The sequence below is a fragment of the Diabrotica virgifera genome, chromosome 3 (assembly GCF_917563875.1).
Source record: "Diabrotica virgifera virgifera chromosome 3, PGI_DIABVI_V3a".
Classification (NCBI taxonomy): Eukaryota; Metazoa; Arthropoda; class Insecta; order Coleoptera; family Chrysomelidae; genus Diabrotica; species Diabrotica virgifera.
In genome coordinates, this window is record NC_065445.1 from 176,039,884 (window position 1) to 176,052,675 (window position 12,792).

The 12,792-nt window shown below is 31.8% G+C and overlaps 2 protein-coding genes across 2 annotated transcripts in view; one reads left to right on the forward strand and one right to left on the reverse strand.

Moving 5' to 3' along the window:
• LOC126881410 (cytochrome P450 315a1, mitochondrial) overlaps positions 1 to 3,272 on the forward strand; it is an 85,430-nt gene extending 82,158 nt beyond the window's left edge. Inside the window, exon 2 of the mRNA XM_050645674.1 lies at positions 2,072 to 3,272. Coding sequence (XP_050501631.1) covers positions 2,072 to 3,207 — 1,136 coding nt within the window. The 3' untranslated portion in view covers positions 3,208 to 3,272. The remainder of the gene's footprint in view (positions 1 to 2,071) is intronic.
• Positions 1 to 12,792, reverse strand: part of LOC114339427 (tyrosine-protein kinase transmembrane receptor Ror-like) — a 294,108-nt gene that overhangs the window by 147,971 nt on the left and 133,345 nt on the right. The gene's annotated exons all lie outside the window — the stretch shown is intronic.

Genomic DNA, 12,792 nt, shown 5'->3' on the forward strand with positions numbered 1-12,792 from the left:
CAAATGACAGGAATTATGACAGGTGATAAATAGCAGTCTGATTTTTGCATGAGAGTTTAATCTCTGTTCGGAGAGTTTATGTCTGTTCTGTCGGACAAAACAAATGTGCCATTTTCGTGTTCTGACCGTTCCAAATTTTTGACCTGTTCCACAATTAAAACTGCCCCTGTTCCAGTGTTCTCATATATCAAAGTTTATCCGACTAGACACCCTTAAGCTATTAATAAATTTTTAGCTTGCTATTAATCAACTTTTTTTTCATACGCGGGATCCAGACCTATGGTAGCATAATATCATATTATGATGCTGCAATAAATTTATTTTAAAGATTCGTCTTTATCAATCCTACCTAATGTTTCTAGTTGCTTTTCCATTGTCACTGCAACATTTTTACGTTTTGTTACCATTACGTAGACAAAGCAAACACAATCTGAAGCACGATTACATTACAGAACGGAAGTGATTAATAGGCTGTACTACACACAATACAAGAATTTTTAAATAGTCACGTCTTTTTTAAACAATGCTAAGACAGTTTGACATAAATAAAGAAAAAGGAATACAGACAGGTGTCTGTTCTTTCCGATAAGCTGAGACGGTCGCTCTGGCTGCCGCCGTGTGCATGAATCATTTTTACTATTGTACTTATGTGTTCAAATTACACAAATACACATTATCTCTGAAATATTATTTGGCCTACATACATTTTTATTTGATAAAATTGTTAAATTGTTTATTTGTTAAATTTTTGTCTGATGAAAATCGGTCCGGGTTAGCCGGACTTCCGGGTTATCGGGGGCCGACTTATCGGGGTTCCACTGTACTATAATTACCGACTCACTTTGGTACTTGTTAACAAACAATCATGATCATCATCATAATCCAGCCTTCTGCATCCAAAGTTGATCATATGCCTCCCCTTATTTCTTCCAGTTTTGTCGATCTGTCCATCGTGTAGGTGGTCTACCTCTACTTGTTCTGCCTGCTCTTGGTTACAACAAACAATAGGTCCACTAATTATTTATACCGAAACGAATTATGTCCGAATATGAAAAAATGTAATTAGCGAAGCACTTAATTGTTTTTAACTTTTGAGTTAGCGACCTTCTTTTTAAACACCGTTGCGAAAAGGGTCCACACTGAACAATTTAACAATTAATATTGCTGAAGCACACTTTTCTAAGGCGATTTTTTGTTTAAACTACCGAAACACAGCAAACCTAGGTTTATCCCGTAATTTTTAAGTAAACGCCATGAGTCGGAGCCAGATTATAAAAGATACAAGCGACGCGATGGATCACGAATTATTACATTAATATATATTCGGTAGCGGAACACATATATGTAATGTTACTAATAATAATTAGTCTTAGGGCTTAGGGTTGTTTACAATGAAAATCACGATAAATAATCGAATGGTGTATTTTGGATGGATCTAAGAATAGTGTCTGTGTGTCCTTCTTGCATCTGCAAAACATTAAAATACAAACAACGATTAGAAGACCACCCACTCGATATAGGTCACTTTACAATGTACAGGGCTTTTGCAACCCTAATGTGTTGGGATTTGACGATCATAATATCACAGTCACCCTCCAGGGGCGTAGCGTAAGTAGTTAGTAGTTTGTTACGTTTCTTAATTTTTTCATTGATTATAACTGGAAAATGATCAACTTTAGAGAAAAATTACAAAATACCTTTTTTGTTCCCAATGATTCAAAGAACATGAAATAATGTCTACCGGGGTAGAAAAAAGTGATTTTTATAATTTATGGCTTTTAGGTATAAGGAATATTACACGAAAACTAATCAGTATTTTATAAAGACACAAAAAAAATATAAGGGTGTTCCATTGGAAATATGAAAGTTTATTAGATTTCCAGAAAAACTGAAGATCTGACAACAATGTAAATGCCACTATAATATCGGCCGCATTAGAAGACCCTTACTTACCAAAATATATAAAAATCGTGCAAGCCGTTTCCGAGATAATTGAGGCGTTCCATATATAAAACTCACTCTGTATAATATACATTAAGTATAAACATTTACCATTTTTTTCGTGTTTCAGGTAAATATCCGCTCCATCTTAAACCAGATGCGTGGCTTTTGTACAATGAAAAATACGACTACTCTAGAGGATTATTCTTCATGGACGGGGAAGAATGGCTTCATTTTCGGAGAACAATGAACAAATTGCTCCTTAGAGGCAACCTAACTTGGATAGAAGACTCCTGCAATGTTGCTGCAGATTTGCTGGTCCAGCGAATATCTGAACACCAAAATCAAGAATTCCCAAATTTAGAGCAGCAATTGTATAAATGGTCATTAGATATAATAGTATCAGTCTTGGTTGGTGCAGATAAATACACAGAATGTAACAGAAAAGTAGAGTTCTATGTAAAGCAATTAGCTTCTGTTTTACATAAAATATTTGATGATACCTGTAAATTACAACTCTTGCCAGCACCTTTAGCCATGAAGTATAATTTACGTAGATGGCAAAATTTTGAAAATTCTGTAAGAACATCTTTAAAGTTAGCCAAAGATTTGCTTAATTTAATTTCGGCCGTTACTAATAATGAAGATGGTCTATTAAATAAAATGTTGCAAGAAAAAGTAGAAACTAAGGACATTGATAGAATAATCATAGATTTAATATTAAGTGCTGGTGATACTACTGCATACACGATGTCATGGTTATTGTTTCTTCTCTCAAAACATCAAAATGTTCAAAAAGAATTACGAGATCAAGTTAGATCTGACCCTAAGTCTTCTTATTTGAGGAATGTTATTAGAGAAACTTTAAGGTTATACCCAGTAGCGCCATTTTTAAATAGAATACTTCCTGAGACAACAACCATAAGCGGGTATGAAGTTCCTAAGAATACTCTTATGGTTATGTCGATTCATACAAGTGGGCGGGATTCTAAGTATTTTAAAAACCCAGAGCTCTTCCTTCCTGAACGGTGGAGCAGAGATAAAGGAAGTGATTTATCTCTACAACAAGCTAGTTTACCATTCGGTATTGGATCTAGATCTTGCATAGGCAGGAAAATCGCAGAAACTCAGTTACAAATGACTATTTCTAAAATAGTTCAAGAGTTTGAATTTATAATTATTAACGAATCAGAAATTGAGGACATTTTGAAAATGGTGACAATTCCATCCAAACCGCTAAGACTTATTTTTAATAAAATAGATTAGTTTGAATGATCGTATTTATTTTTAAACATTTGTATAACCTTTTAATAAAACACGTGTTAAATAAACTTGTTGATTTTTAACAGTACACCTATGTAATAAATCTGTCTCTGGTAGCTGCTGGGTAGATTGAGTAGTGGAGTAACCATCAGTGTCGGTCCCAAGCCCGGATAAAGGTGGGCGATTTGAGCCAGGGAAGGAATCCGGTAATGAAAGCCGTGTTTAATGCTTAAACCATAGAAGGGAGAAATATGGAAAAAAGTTTTGGGGCTCGGGCGTTTCCCGTAAGCATATTTACGGATGCTCCTATACTACGGCACCAGAGTGCTGAAATCGGTTAGCCTTCGATATACACTATTATGCTACAAACCCTCATTGATTTCGGCACCTATTAAATTATAAGACATCTATTAAATTTTGGTAAGTTTTTATTGCAATTAATATTATTGTATACTTATATTTCAATTTATTGATTGAAAAACAGGAATAGAAATGTCTTTTCTTTTCTGAAAAATGTTTTTAGCCAGACTTGTTTGTGATTGATTGCAGATTCATAGTCATAAATTTCTTATTTCATAACATAAGTACTCAATATTATTTTTATAGATACATAGGTACACCTGGTTCCATAAAAAACTGATACGACTCTTGAAGCGTATTTTGTAGAAAATTGAGCAGTGTATTTTGAAGGATAAATACTTAATATTTACATACTGTCAATGTCACTGCCAAATCTTAAAATTTGTCAGATAGCTTATTGTGTTCCACGGTTATTAGACTGTATTATTAATCTTTATTATTAATACTTTCTCCGCAACTGAGGGTATCTTATTAACTGTATTGTTACAATAGATGATACAATAAAAATATTGACAGTTCAAAAATGTGAACATTATTGCATTGTGTGTGGCCTAAGTTTGGGCTGAAAACTTAAATGTATTACATTTTTACAAAATTTTGGAATATGTTTAATTACGTAGACCAATTTTAACAGTTGTTTTCAATACAGATTTCAATCCTCTACAAATAGTTTCCAATGTCTTTTGATGTCAAATAATTAGGGAAGCTGGAATTCAACAGTTTAGAATTTTACATTGAGTTAATGCAAAATTGTGACGCATGTCAAAATTCTCAATGTATTTTAATTGTATTCATTTTTTTCGAATTCTGAGAAAACTATTAAATATTTTTGAAAAATTTAAACTCAGAATGAAAGACTACATTATTACCGAGGGTTGAAAGTCCCTGAAAACTTCTATAATATTTATTTTAATAAGTTACAGGGCTGAAAATAAAAGAGAAGTGTGATATTTAATTTCAAATATTTGATTCAATAGAAACTGCTTGTTTATTCTAAGGGGCTTTCCGCCCTCGGTAATAATGTAATATTTCATCCTGCGTTTAAATTTTTCTAAAATACTTATTAGTTTTTTTATGATTCGAAAAAATCATATTACGATTCAAATGACAGTACTCTCGTAACGTTATCGCACCCTTAGTGTTCATTGGTTAGTCGATCTGGGCAACCGTAGTAATGTCTAAGAACCGTGATTCTGTTCGACCCATTCTGGTTCAACCTCAAAAAATATACTCTTTATAAAATAAATTATATACTCTTTATAAAATACAGGAATTCAAAATAATATAAACATTTAGACCTTAATAATTAGTACAATTTATGAATTAACATAATATTTTATGTAATCAGTTGTTTGTTGTTTGTTTATTTTATTATTTGTCTGTCATAATAAATATAATGTCAGATCAATCAAATACACTGCTCAACATGATCAAATCTTACTAAGAGTCGTATCAGTTTTTTTAGGAACCGGCTGTACATTTTGTTGCTTTACTTTTATTTTTTTTTTATTAGAAATGTCTAAACTGCAATAAAGCTAGCATATTAAAGAATGTGTTTTTTGACCCTAACCCGAGAAACAAATAAAACAAAAATTATAAAAAACGCCATTGAATAAAAAAGAAATAAATATTTTTTATTTTTATTTATTTATAGGTAGGTACAGACATAATTACCCGTATACAGTGCGTCCATAAAGTATTGCATAAATTCATTATTAGATAAATAAACAACATTATTAGAAATTACCGAAACATGTCGACTTTTGATTTTAATTTATGATATTTGTTATATTATATCATACTAGTGACGTCATTGTATCATACTAGTGACGTCATCCGTCTGGACGTGATGACGTAATCGATGATTTTTTAAAGAAGAATAGGGGTCGTGTGCTAGCTGATTTGAAAGGAAATTCAATTCTCTATTCAATCATATAAACATCAACATAATTATTTATACAGGGGGTCCAAATCTTTTTTATATTAAATTAATTGACACAAAGACGAATCTGCGTTATTTATTTAATTCAAAATACATTTTACTCCTGTCATAAAACAGAAATAAAATTTTTATTTGGCAAATGAACATTGCTTTTCGCTAAAATTAAATGTTCAACCTGTCAAGAGGCAGGTGGGTAGCAGCTTTAACATTGAATTTAAGCAAAAAGTAATGTTTATCGGAGTAACCTAATTGAGTCCCAGAATTTATAATCCGTCTTTCCAATAGCCGAGTTGAGTCCCGAAGATTGGTAAATTGAGTCTCGTGCCTACCTGGGGCTTAGTCGGTGTACGTAATGTTTTCTAGGAATGAGAAAACAATAATTTATTTTATAACATATAATTTTATTACAAAAATGCAATCCTAAAATATTTACAGTAAACAATATAACCACATTTACATGCTAAATATGTGCTAAGTAAGGTATTTAAATGCCAGTCTATGTATATGTATGTTTTTTTCTATTTGACAATAAGAAGAAAACCAAAGGTATATAATGATCTTCTTTTAGATCATGGATGGAGAACATTTGCATAAAAAACTTTGAGCAATATTCAAAAGTTCAATTGCTGTTGTAATAATACAATTGCTCCTTTCAATTGCTCCTTTTTTAGGTATTCATTGGAAATGTTTTAATGTTTATGAGTTTCTTCCATACTTTTTGGCAATTTAGGCAGAAGAGATCGTCGGGCGTTATACATATTTTTCTGACCAATTCCACATCTTTGGTAGCCAAGGTACTAATATAACAAGGAAATAATATTATTTCGTAATTCCTCATGCAAAATTTTCATATCCCCCATTTTCATAGGTCGTTCACTGATATCTTCTACGGTCTTTCACTTCAAGGAGTTACTAACATTTGACGATTGAGTACATCTTCGTTTAATTAACTATGATTGTGGTCATCCATAATTTCCGTCACTACGTTGTACCCTAGGGTTTTTAAAAATGCTTTTCATTTTTCTTTCGTCTGTGCACAACAAATCCAACGCTTGCCATCATTTTTTAAATAATTTTGAAAACGATGTTTGAAGCCATTCAACACAATCAATTATTGTTTTTCTTTTTCACTAAGAACGATTTTCATTGGCAATCAACTTAACACTGTATCGTATACAGATAGATCGCACTCTATACTAAATATTTTGTGGTATACATATTACTTTTTATTTGATTACCATAAATGCATAACCAATAAAATACTTACAAATTAAAACGCTGTTAAAAGGTATGGTATGTTAAACAGTAAATGGTTAAGTTCAATTAGTTACCACTATAAACAGCCCGGATTAACCGATAATAGTATAAAAGGCCCGGCTTCAGGTAAAATTTATTTTAGGCTTTATTAAGGGAGTACCGTCTAGTCAGTGTTAATTGCAAAATACCAACTCTGTCTACCTCGGTGGCTTATCGCTCCGGGTGGGTCTTAACACTGGGCCAGGTCAGATAAATTTAATAATATTTACGGCCGCACTAATTGAACTCAAACCATTTACTGTTGAACAAACCATAATTAGAAGGATTACGATGCCCGGGACTCAATTCGACCATCTAAATATTTTGACCCTTCTTAATTCAGGTATACGGGACTCAATTTACCTAAGCCCATGTTTATATCTGAAATAAATATTTTATTTGTTTTCTGACAGCAGTAAAATGTATTTTGAATTATAGTCTGGGCTGATTATCGGAGAATATGCCATTTTTGGGAAAAGTTATTTACCAGCAATTTTATTGCTGGAATCGAAGCTTATGATTATATCACCGGCGAAGCGTCCATGTAACCACTGTTACCATTGGTAACAGTTAAGAATCTTGCAAATAAATATTTTATGACGATGTCTATTTACCAATAGTAATATATTATTATTATATTATGTGGTAATAGTACCTAACTCCGTAAATAGCCAACTACTCGTAGACACGAAAATATTGGCGAGTTTATGTGACTCAGTTGCACTTTATTATACTCTGTTACCAGACTCATTTCTGGTTACAATGGTTATATACCCACGCTGGCGCTCGGGACCGGCTAGTGACTGAAAATTTTGAAGAAGCGACGGCATAAGCGCGCTGTGTATCAGTAGCGCTGTTACCAGATTTAAAATTGGTGACAGTACCTAAAAAAAGTGTGCGTGCAGTTAACAATGGATGAGTGTCGCTTCTTAATCGATCAACTACTTGAAAAGTAATTCTCCTTGTATAATTTTGAAGAAAAAAATGAGATTAAAAATGAAAGACCTATTTTAAACAATTTAAAAAGGGAATCAACAAAAGTAGTTCGATATTTTAAATTTACTTGGTACAGTGAAAATCCTTGGTTATATTATGGTTGCAAGAAAAATATACTGTATTGTTGCCCATGTCTTCTGGATTCTACAGATAAATGGGTGGACCATGCTCACGATTTGAATAGTGTTTGATTTTTAAAAAGGAGATATGAAATTTCTCCGTTACCTACATGTAAGATGTATACCCAATTTGATTCAGTTTGGCAAAACAAAAATCAAAAGTTCTCTTAACCAAGCTTTTAAAGCAAATAGAGTAGACTCGCGATTATCCGAGGTAACTGGGACCGTGACTACCTCGGATACGGAAAAACTCGGTTAACACAGATTGGTTATGTTATATTGATAGAAAAACACGTAAATAACCATAACTGTTGATATTTTAATGACAAAACTAATACAGTACTGTCTATAAAAGATAAAAACATTTATCTTATCATTGTTACTGTTTTAAAAAGTGTCTGATTGATTTTTGCGTAAGCTTCATTCCTCTTTTTGAGGAGGCGATGTTGTGCCAAAGTTGAAAGTTGTAACTCACCAGTTATGACCATAGATTAATAATATAGTATTACCGGATAGATAGGCAACTCACTGTAAAAATTTGGTTCCTTTCGCCACTTGCGACCGTAGTGTTAACTAATCACCATTTGGCGGGAAATTTAAATGGACAAGCATTAATTTCATCCGTTCAGCGCCTCTTGCGGGCCCTTTCGTTACTAATTAAAATATCTTCTTATAATCTCACCTATATTATTAAAATAAAATACCAGAACTTACTAAGCTTGTTAAAGTATTTTATTTAAATAATATCTAAGTAATACTCATAAATTATTCGGAATTCCCAAGTTACAAAAATATGTTATTTTTGCTGTCAAATTTAGTAAGGAAAAGGGATATAAAAAAGTTATGACAATGTTTTTCTAAATATAGGTACGTGTATTTATTTATTGTTTCAGATAAAACAGTTATAAACTAATTACTATTTACCTATCTATGCATTTTTCTAACTTTTCTATGATTTGTACACAACGGTACACAACAATAATAAATCATGTTCAGTTTTTTTTATTAACACAACACAAAAGTTCTTTCGTTTCGTAACTAAAACAAAACTACACTTTATCAACGAAGGATAAGGAACCAACTTAAATTGAAATTACTAAGAACAAATCGTTAAAGGTAATACAATAAAAGATAAAAACTGTAAACTAATGGAAAAATTTTTCCACTAACTGTCATTACTTTTGACAGAATTGACATTGCCGAGTTAAGCCTCGTTTGATTATTTTATTTATGACATTCAGATATGGCGTTAACATAAATGATTGGTTAAAGTCTTCGTGAGCGAGATAGGCTGTCATTTCTCTTTATTAGCTGACGGTAGTGAAAGTGATGGGGGAAATTCCCCAGTTTGTTCATATAAGATTCCGGGGCATGAGTTATGACTTTTGCCTCGGTTAACCGAGGGGCTCGGATAATCCAGACTCGGATAATCGCGAGTCTACTGTATTGCTAAACATAATGAGTTTGTTAAAAAAATAGATAGGTATATCCTTAGCACACTTATAATAGATACTGTATGTTTTTGGGCCAAACAAGAACTAGCGTTTCGTGGTCATTTTGAGTGCGACAACTCTGACAATCCAGGCAATTACAGGGAATTGTTAACATTAATTGCCAAAAAAGATCAAAAATTTTGTCAACATCTAGAAACATCTGTTATTTCGAGAGTTTCAAGTGATATACAAAATGATATTATTGAAGCTACACTCACCGGCACAAAATTCCGCCACCCAAAATTTTTGATTAAGTTTGACAATAATTGTATAAATTATTTATAACTTTATTATTTGTGCTTAGATTTTTAAGATTCTTACACCAGTTTGTAGGTACATGTATTCATATTGTTTGGTATTATTCCGGTAACAAAAAATTTTGCTTGCATGTCATGGTACAGGGTTGAAAGAAGCGTTGTATTTTCTTCTAATTTTAAAAAATTCTGTGGAAAAATGGAATAGCTGAATTTGTTTCATAGTCCTGTCATATTTCCCGGAGGCATCACCAACATTTTGTTTTTTGAATTATCCGAATATTTTTTTCTTGTAAGAGCTGTACCATTTTTTGTAAATAAAAACACTGATTGACTCATACAATTGAGGTTGGATTGATAAGATTAGAATGGCCCGCATGCAGCCCAGATCTCAATCATATTGAGCATTTATAGGATGAATAAAAAAAGCTATTTGCCGTCATCCTAGGCCTCCAGAAAATTTGGTACAGTTATGGCCCTGGTAGAGGAATATCGGGCTATTCCCCAGGCAAGGAAAACACATCTTTATTAGATGCTAAACAGATTGCGAGCAGTCGTTGCTGCAAGAGGTGGATATAACCGCTATTGAATTGTTTTGTTTCGTTGTTAAATTTGTTTTGTTTTGTTAATTTTAGTGCGTTTGATATTTTTAATTAAATAAACCTTTAAAGCAGTGTTTTTAATTACAGCTCTTACAAGAAAAGAGATATTCAGATAATTCAAAAAACATGACCTTAGTGATACCTCCAGGATAATGCAAAAGGAGTATGAAACGAAATCAGCACTCCAATTTTTCCACAGAATTTTTTAAAGATAGGAGAAAAAACAACGCTTATATTCACCCCCGTATAATGCCATCTAAGCAAAAAATTTTTGTTACCGGAATAATAGCAATTGACATTAGTATGGTATGTTAAACAGTAAATGGTTAAGTTCAATTAGTTACCACTATAAACAGCCCGGATTAACCGATAATAGTATAAAAGGCCCGGTTTCAGGTAAAATTTATTTTAGGCTTTATTATGGGAGTACCGTCTAGTCAGTGTTAATTGCAAAAGACCAACTCTGTCTACCTCGGTGGCTTATCGCTCCGGGTGGGTCTTAACAATGGGCCAGGTCAGATAAATTTAATAATATTTACGAACGCATTAATTGAACTCAAACCATTTACTGTTGAACAAACTGGTATGTTAAACAGTAAATGGTTAAGTTCAATTAGTTACCACTATAAACAGCCCGGATTAACCGATAATAGTATAAAAGGCCCGGTTTCAGGTAAAATTTATTTTAGGCTTTATTATGGTAGTACCGTCTAGTCAGTGTTAATTGCAAAAGACCAACTCTGTCCACCTCGGTGGCTTATCGCTCCGGGTGGGTCTTAACAATGGGCCAGGTCAGATAAATTTAATAATATTTACGAACGCATTAATTGAACTCAAACCATTTAATGTTGAACAAACTCTACATGTACCTACAAACTCGTGCAAGAATATTTAAAATCGAAGTACAAATAATAAAGTTATAGACTGTCAAACTTAATCAAAAATTTTGGGTGACGGAATTTGGTGCCGGTGAGTGTATATATACATTTAGCCATATCTTAATTTTTTTAAATAAGATTTTTTGCATCTGGTTTTAATAACATTTCAGAAAGTCACGCGTTGCCACTGGATTATATATAATAATAATATAAGTATGCAAAGTCCGCAGATAGTGTGCTACGTTTTTTATTAACAAAATGGCGCCCCCAAATCGTGTTTTTTTCAATTTTTGCTCCATAACTCCGAACATTTTAACTTTACACCAAAAGCACCCTAATAAAAATTCACCGAAATTAAATTCTGCATAAAGACATGTTTTTCCCGATCTGCTCCGACGAAAATTTTCCTCGGAAAATGCGGGTATTCCCAACAAAATCATTAAATTTCAAATAAAGTTTTAGATAAGTAATTATCTACCAATAAATAAATAACTCGGTGACATAAAAGCTTTCTTGGTTTAGATTATAGTTTTAGAAGCCGGTGAAAATTAAACGAATATTTTAGCAAAAATTAAATTCTTAATTAATAATTTACGGCCGCCATAATAACCAAAATAATTATGATACACTGATCAAACTTTGAAATCTTATAAAGATGAGATGCCTATTTAATATTTTGTCGACAAAATATAAATTTTTAATTTTTTTGAATAATCTTTAAATGTTTAAAAAAAATAGTTATAAACAAAATAACGTTTCCCAGAAAGTTTTTATTATATTCTAATTTTAAAAAATAGATAAAATGCGTATTTCAAGGATCTTTAAAATGAATGCTTTAGAACTTTTTTGCAGCCATTTGCAAAAAAGTTATGAAACAGCAAATAAACATACGATTACTACGTTGTTTATAATTTTTTTAAATTCTTTCAAAGCGTAAAAGTGAGTTCAAAGTACAAGCTAATTACTTACAAAAAATATTCATTATTAGTTTAATGGTTATATTTTAATTAAAGATTATAAATATATTTTTTTGTAATTTATACGCGCGAAAGTAGACTAATACAGTACCGTAGCTACCCGTCCACATCACAACTCGCGCGAGTTTAAAGCGTGTCAGTCGCTTCGAGTGAACATTTTATCTCCAGCTCTGTATCAAGCCTACTTTCGCGCTAAAAATTACAAAAAAAAACATTTTTAATCTTTGATTATATTATAACCATTGAACTAATATTTGATATTTTTTGAGAGTAATTAGTTTGTACAACTCACTTTTAAGTTTGAAACAATTAAAACCAATTATAAACAACGGAATAATCGTATGTTTACTTTGCTGTTTCATAACTGTTTTGCAAATGGTTGGAAAAAAAATTTAAAGCATTCATTTTCAAGACCTTCGAAATACGCATTTTAAGTATTTTTTAAAATTATAATATAATAAACAATTTCTGAGGAATGTTAATTTGTTTATAACAATTTTTTTTAAACATTTAAAGATTATGCAAAAAAAATGAAAAATTTATATTTTGTCGACAAAATATTAAATACGCATTACACCTTTATAATCTTTCTAAGTTTGATCAATGTCTCATGATTATTTTGGTTGTTATTGCGACTGTAAATTGTTAATTAACAATTGAATTGTTGCTAA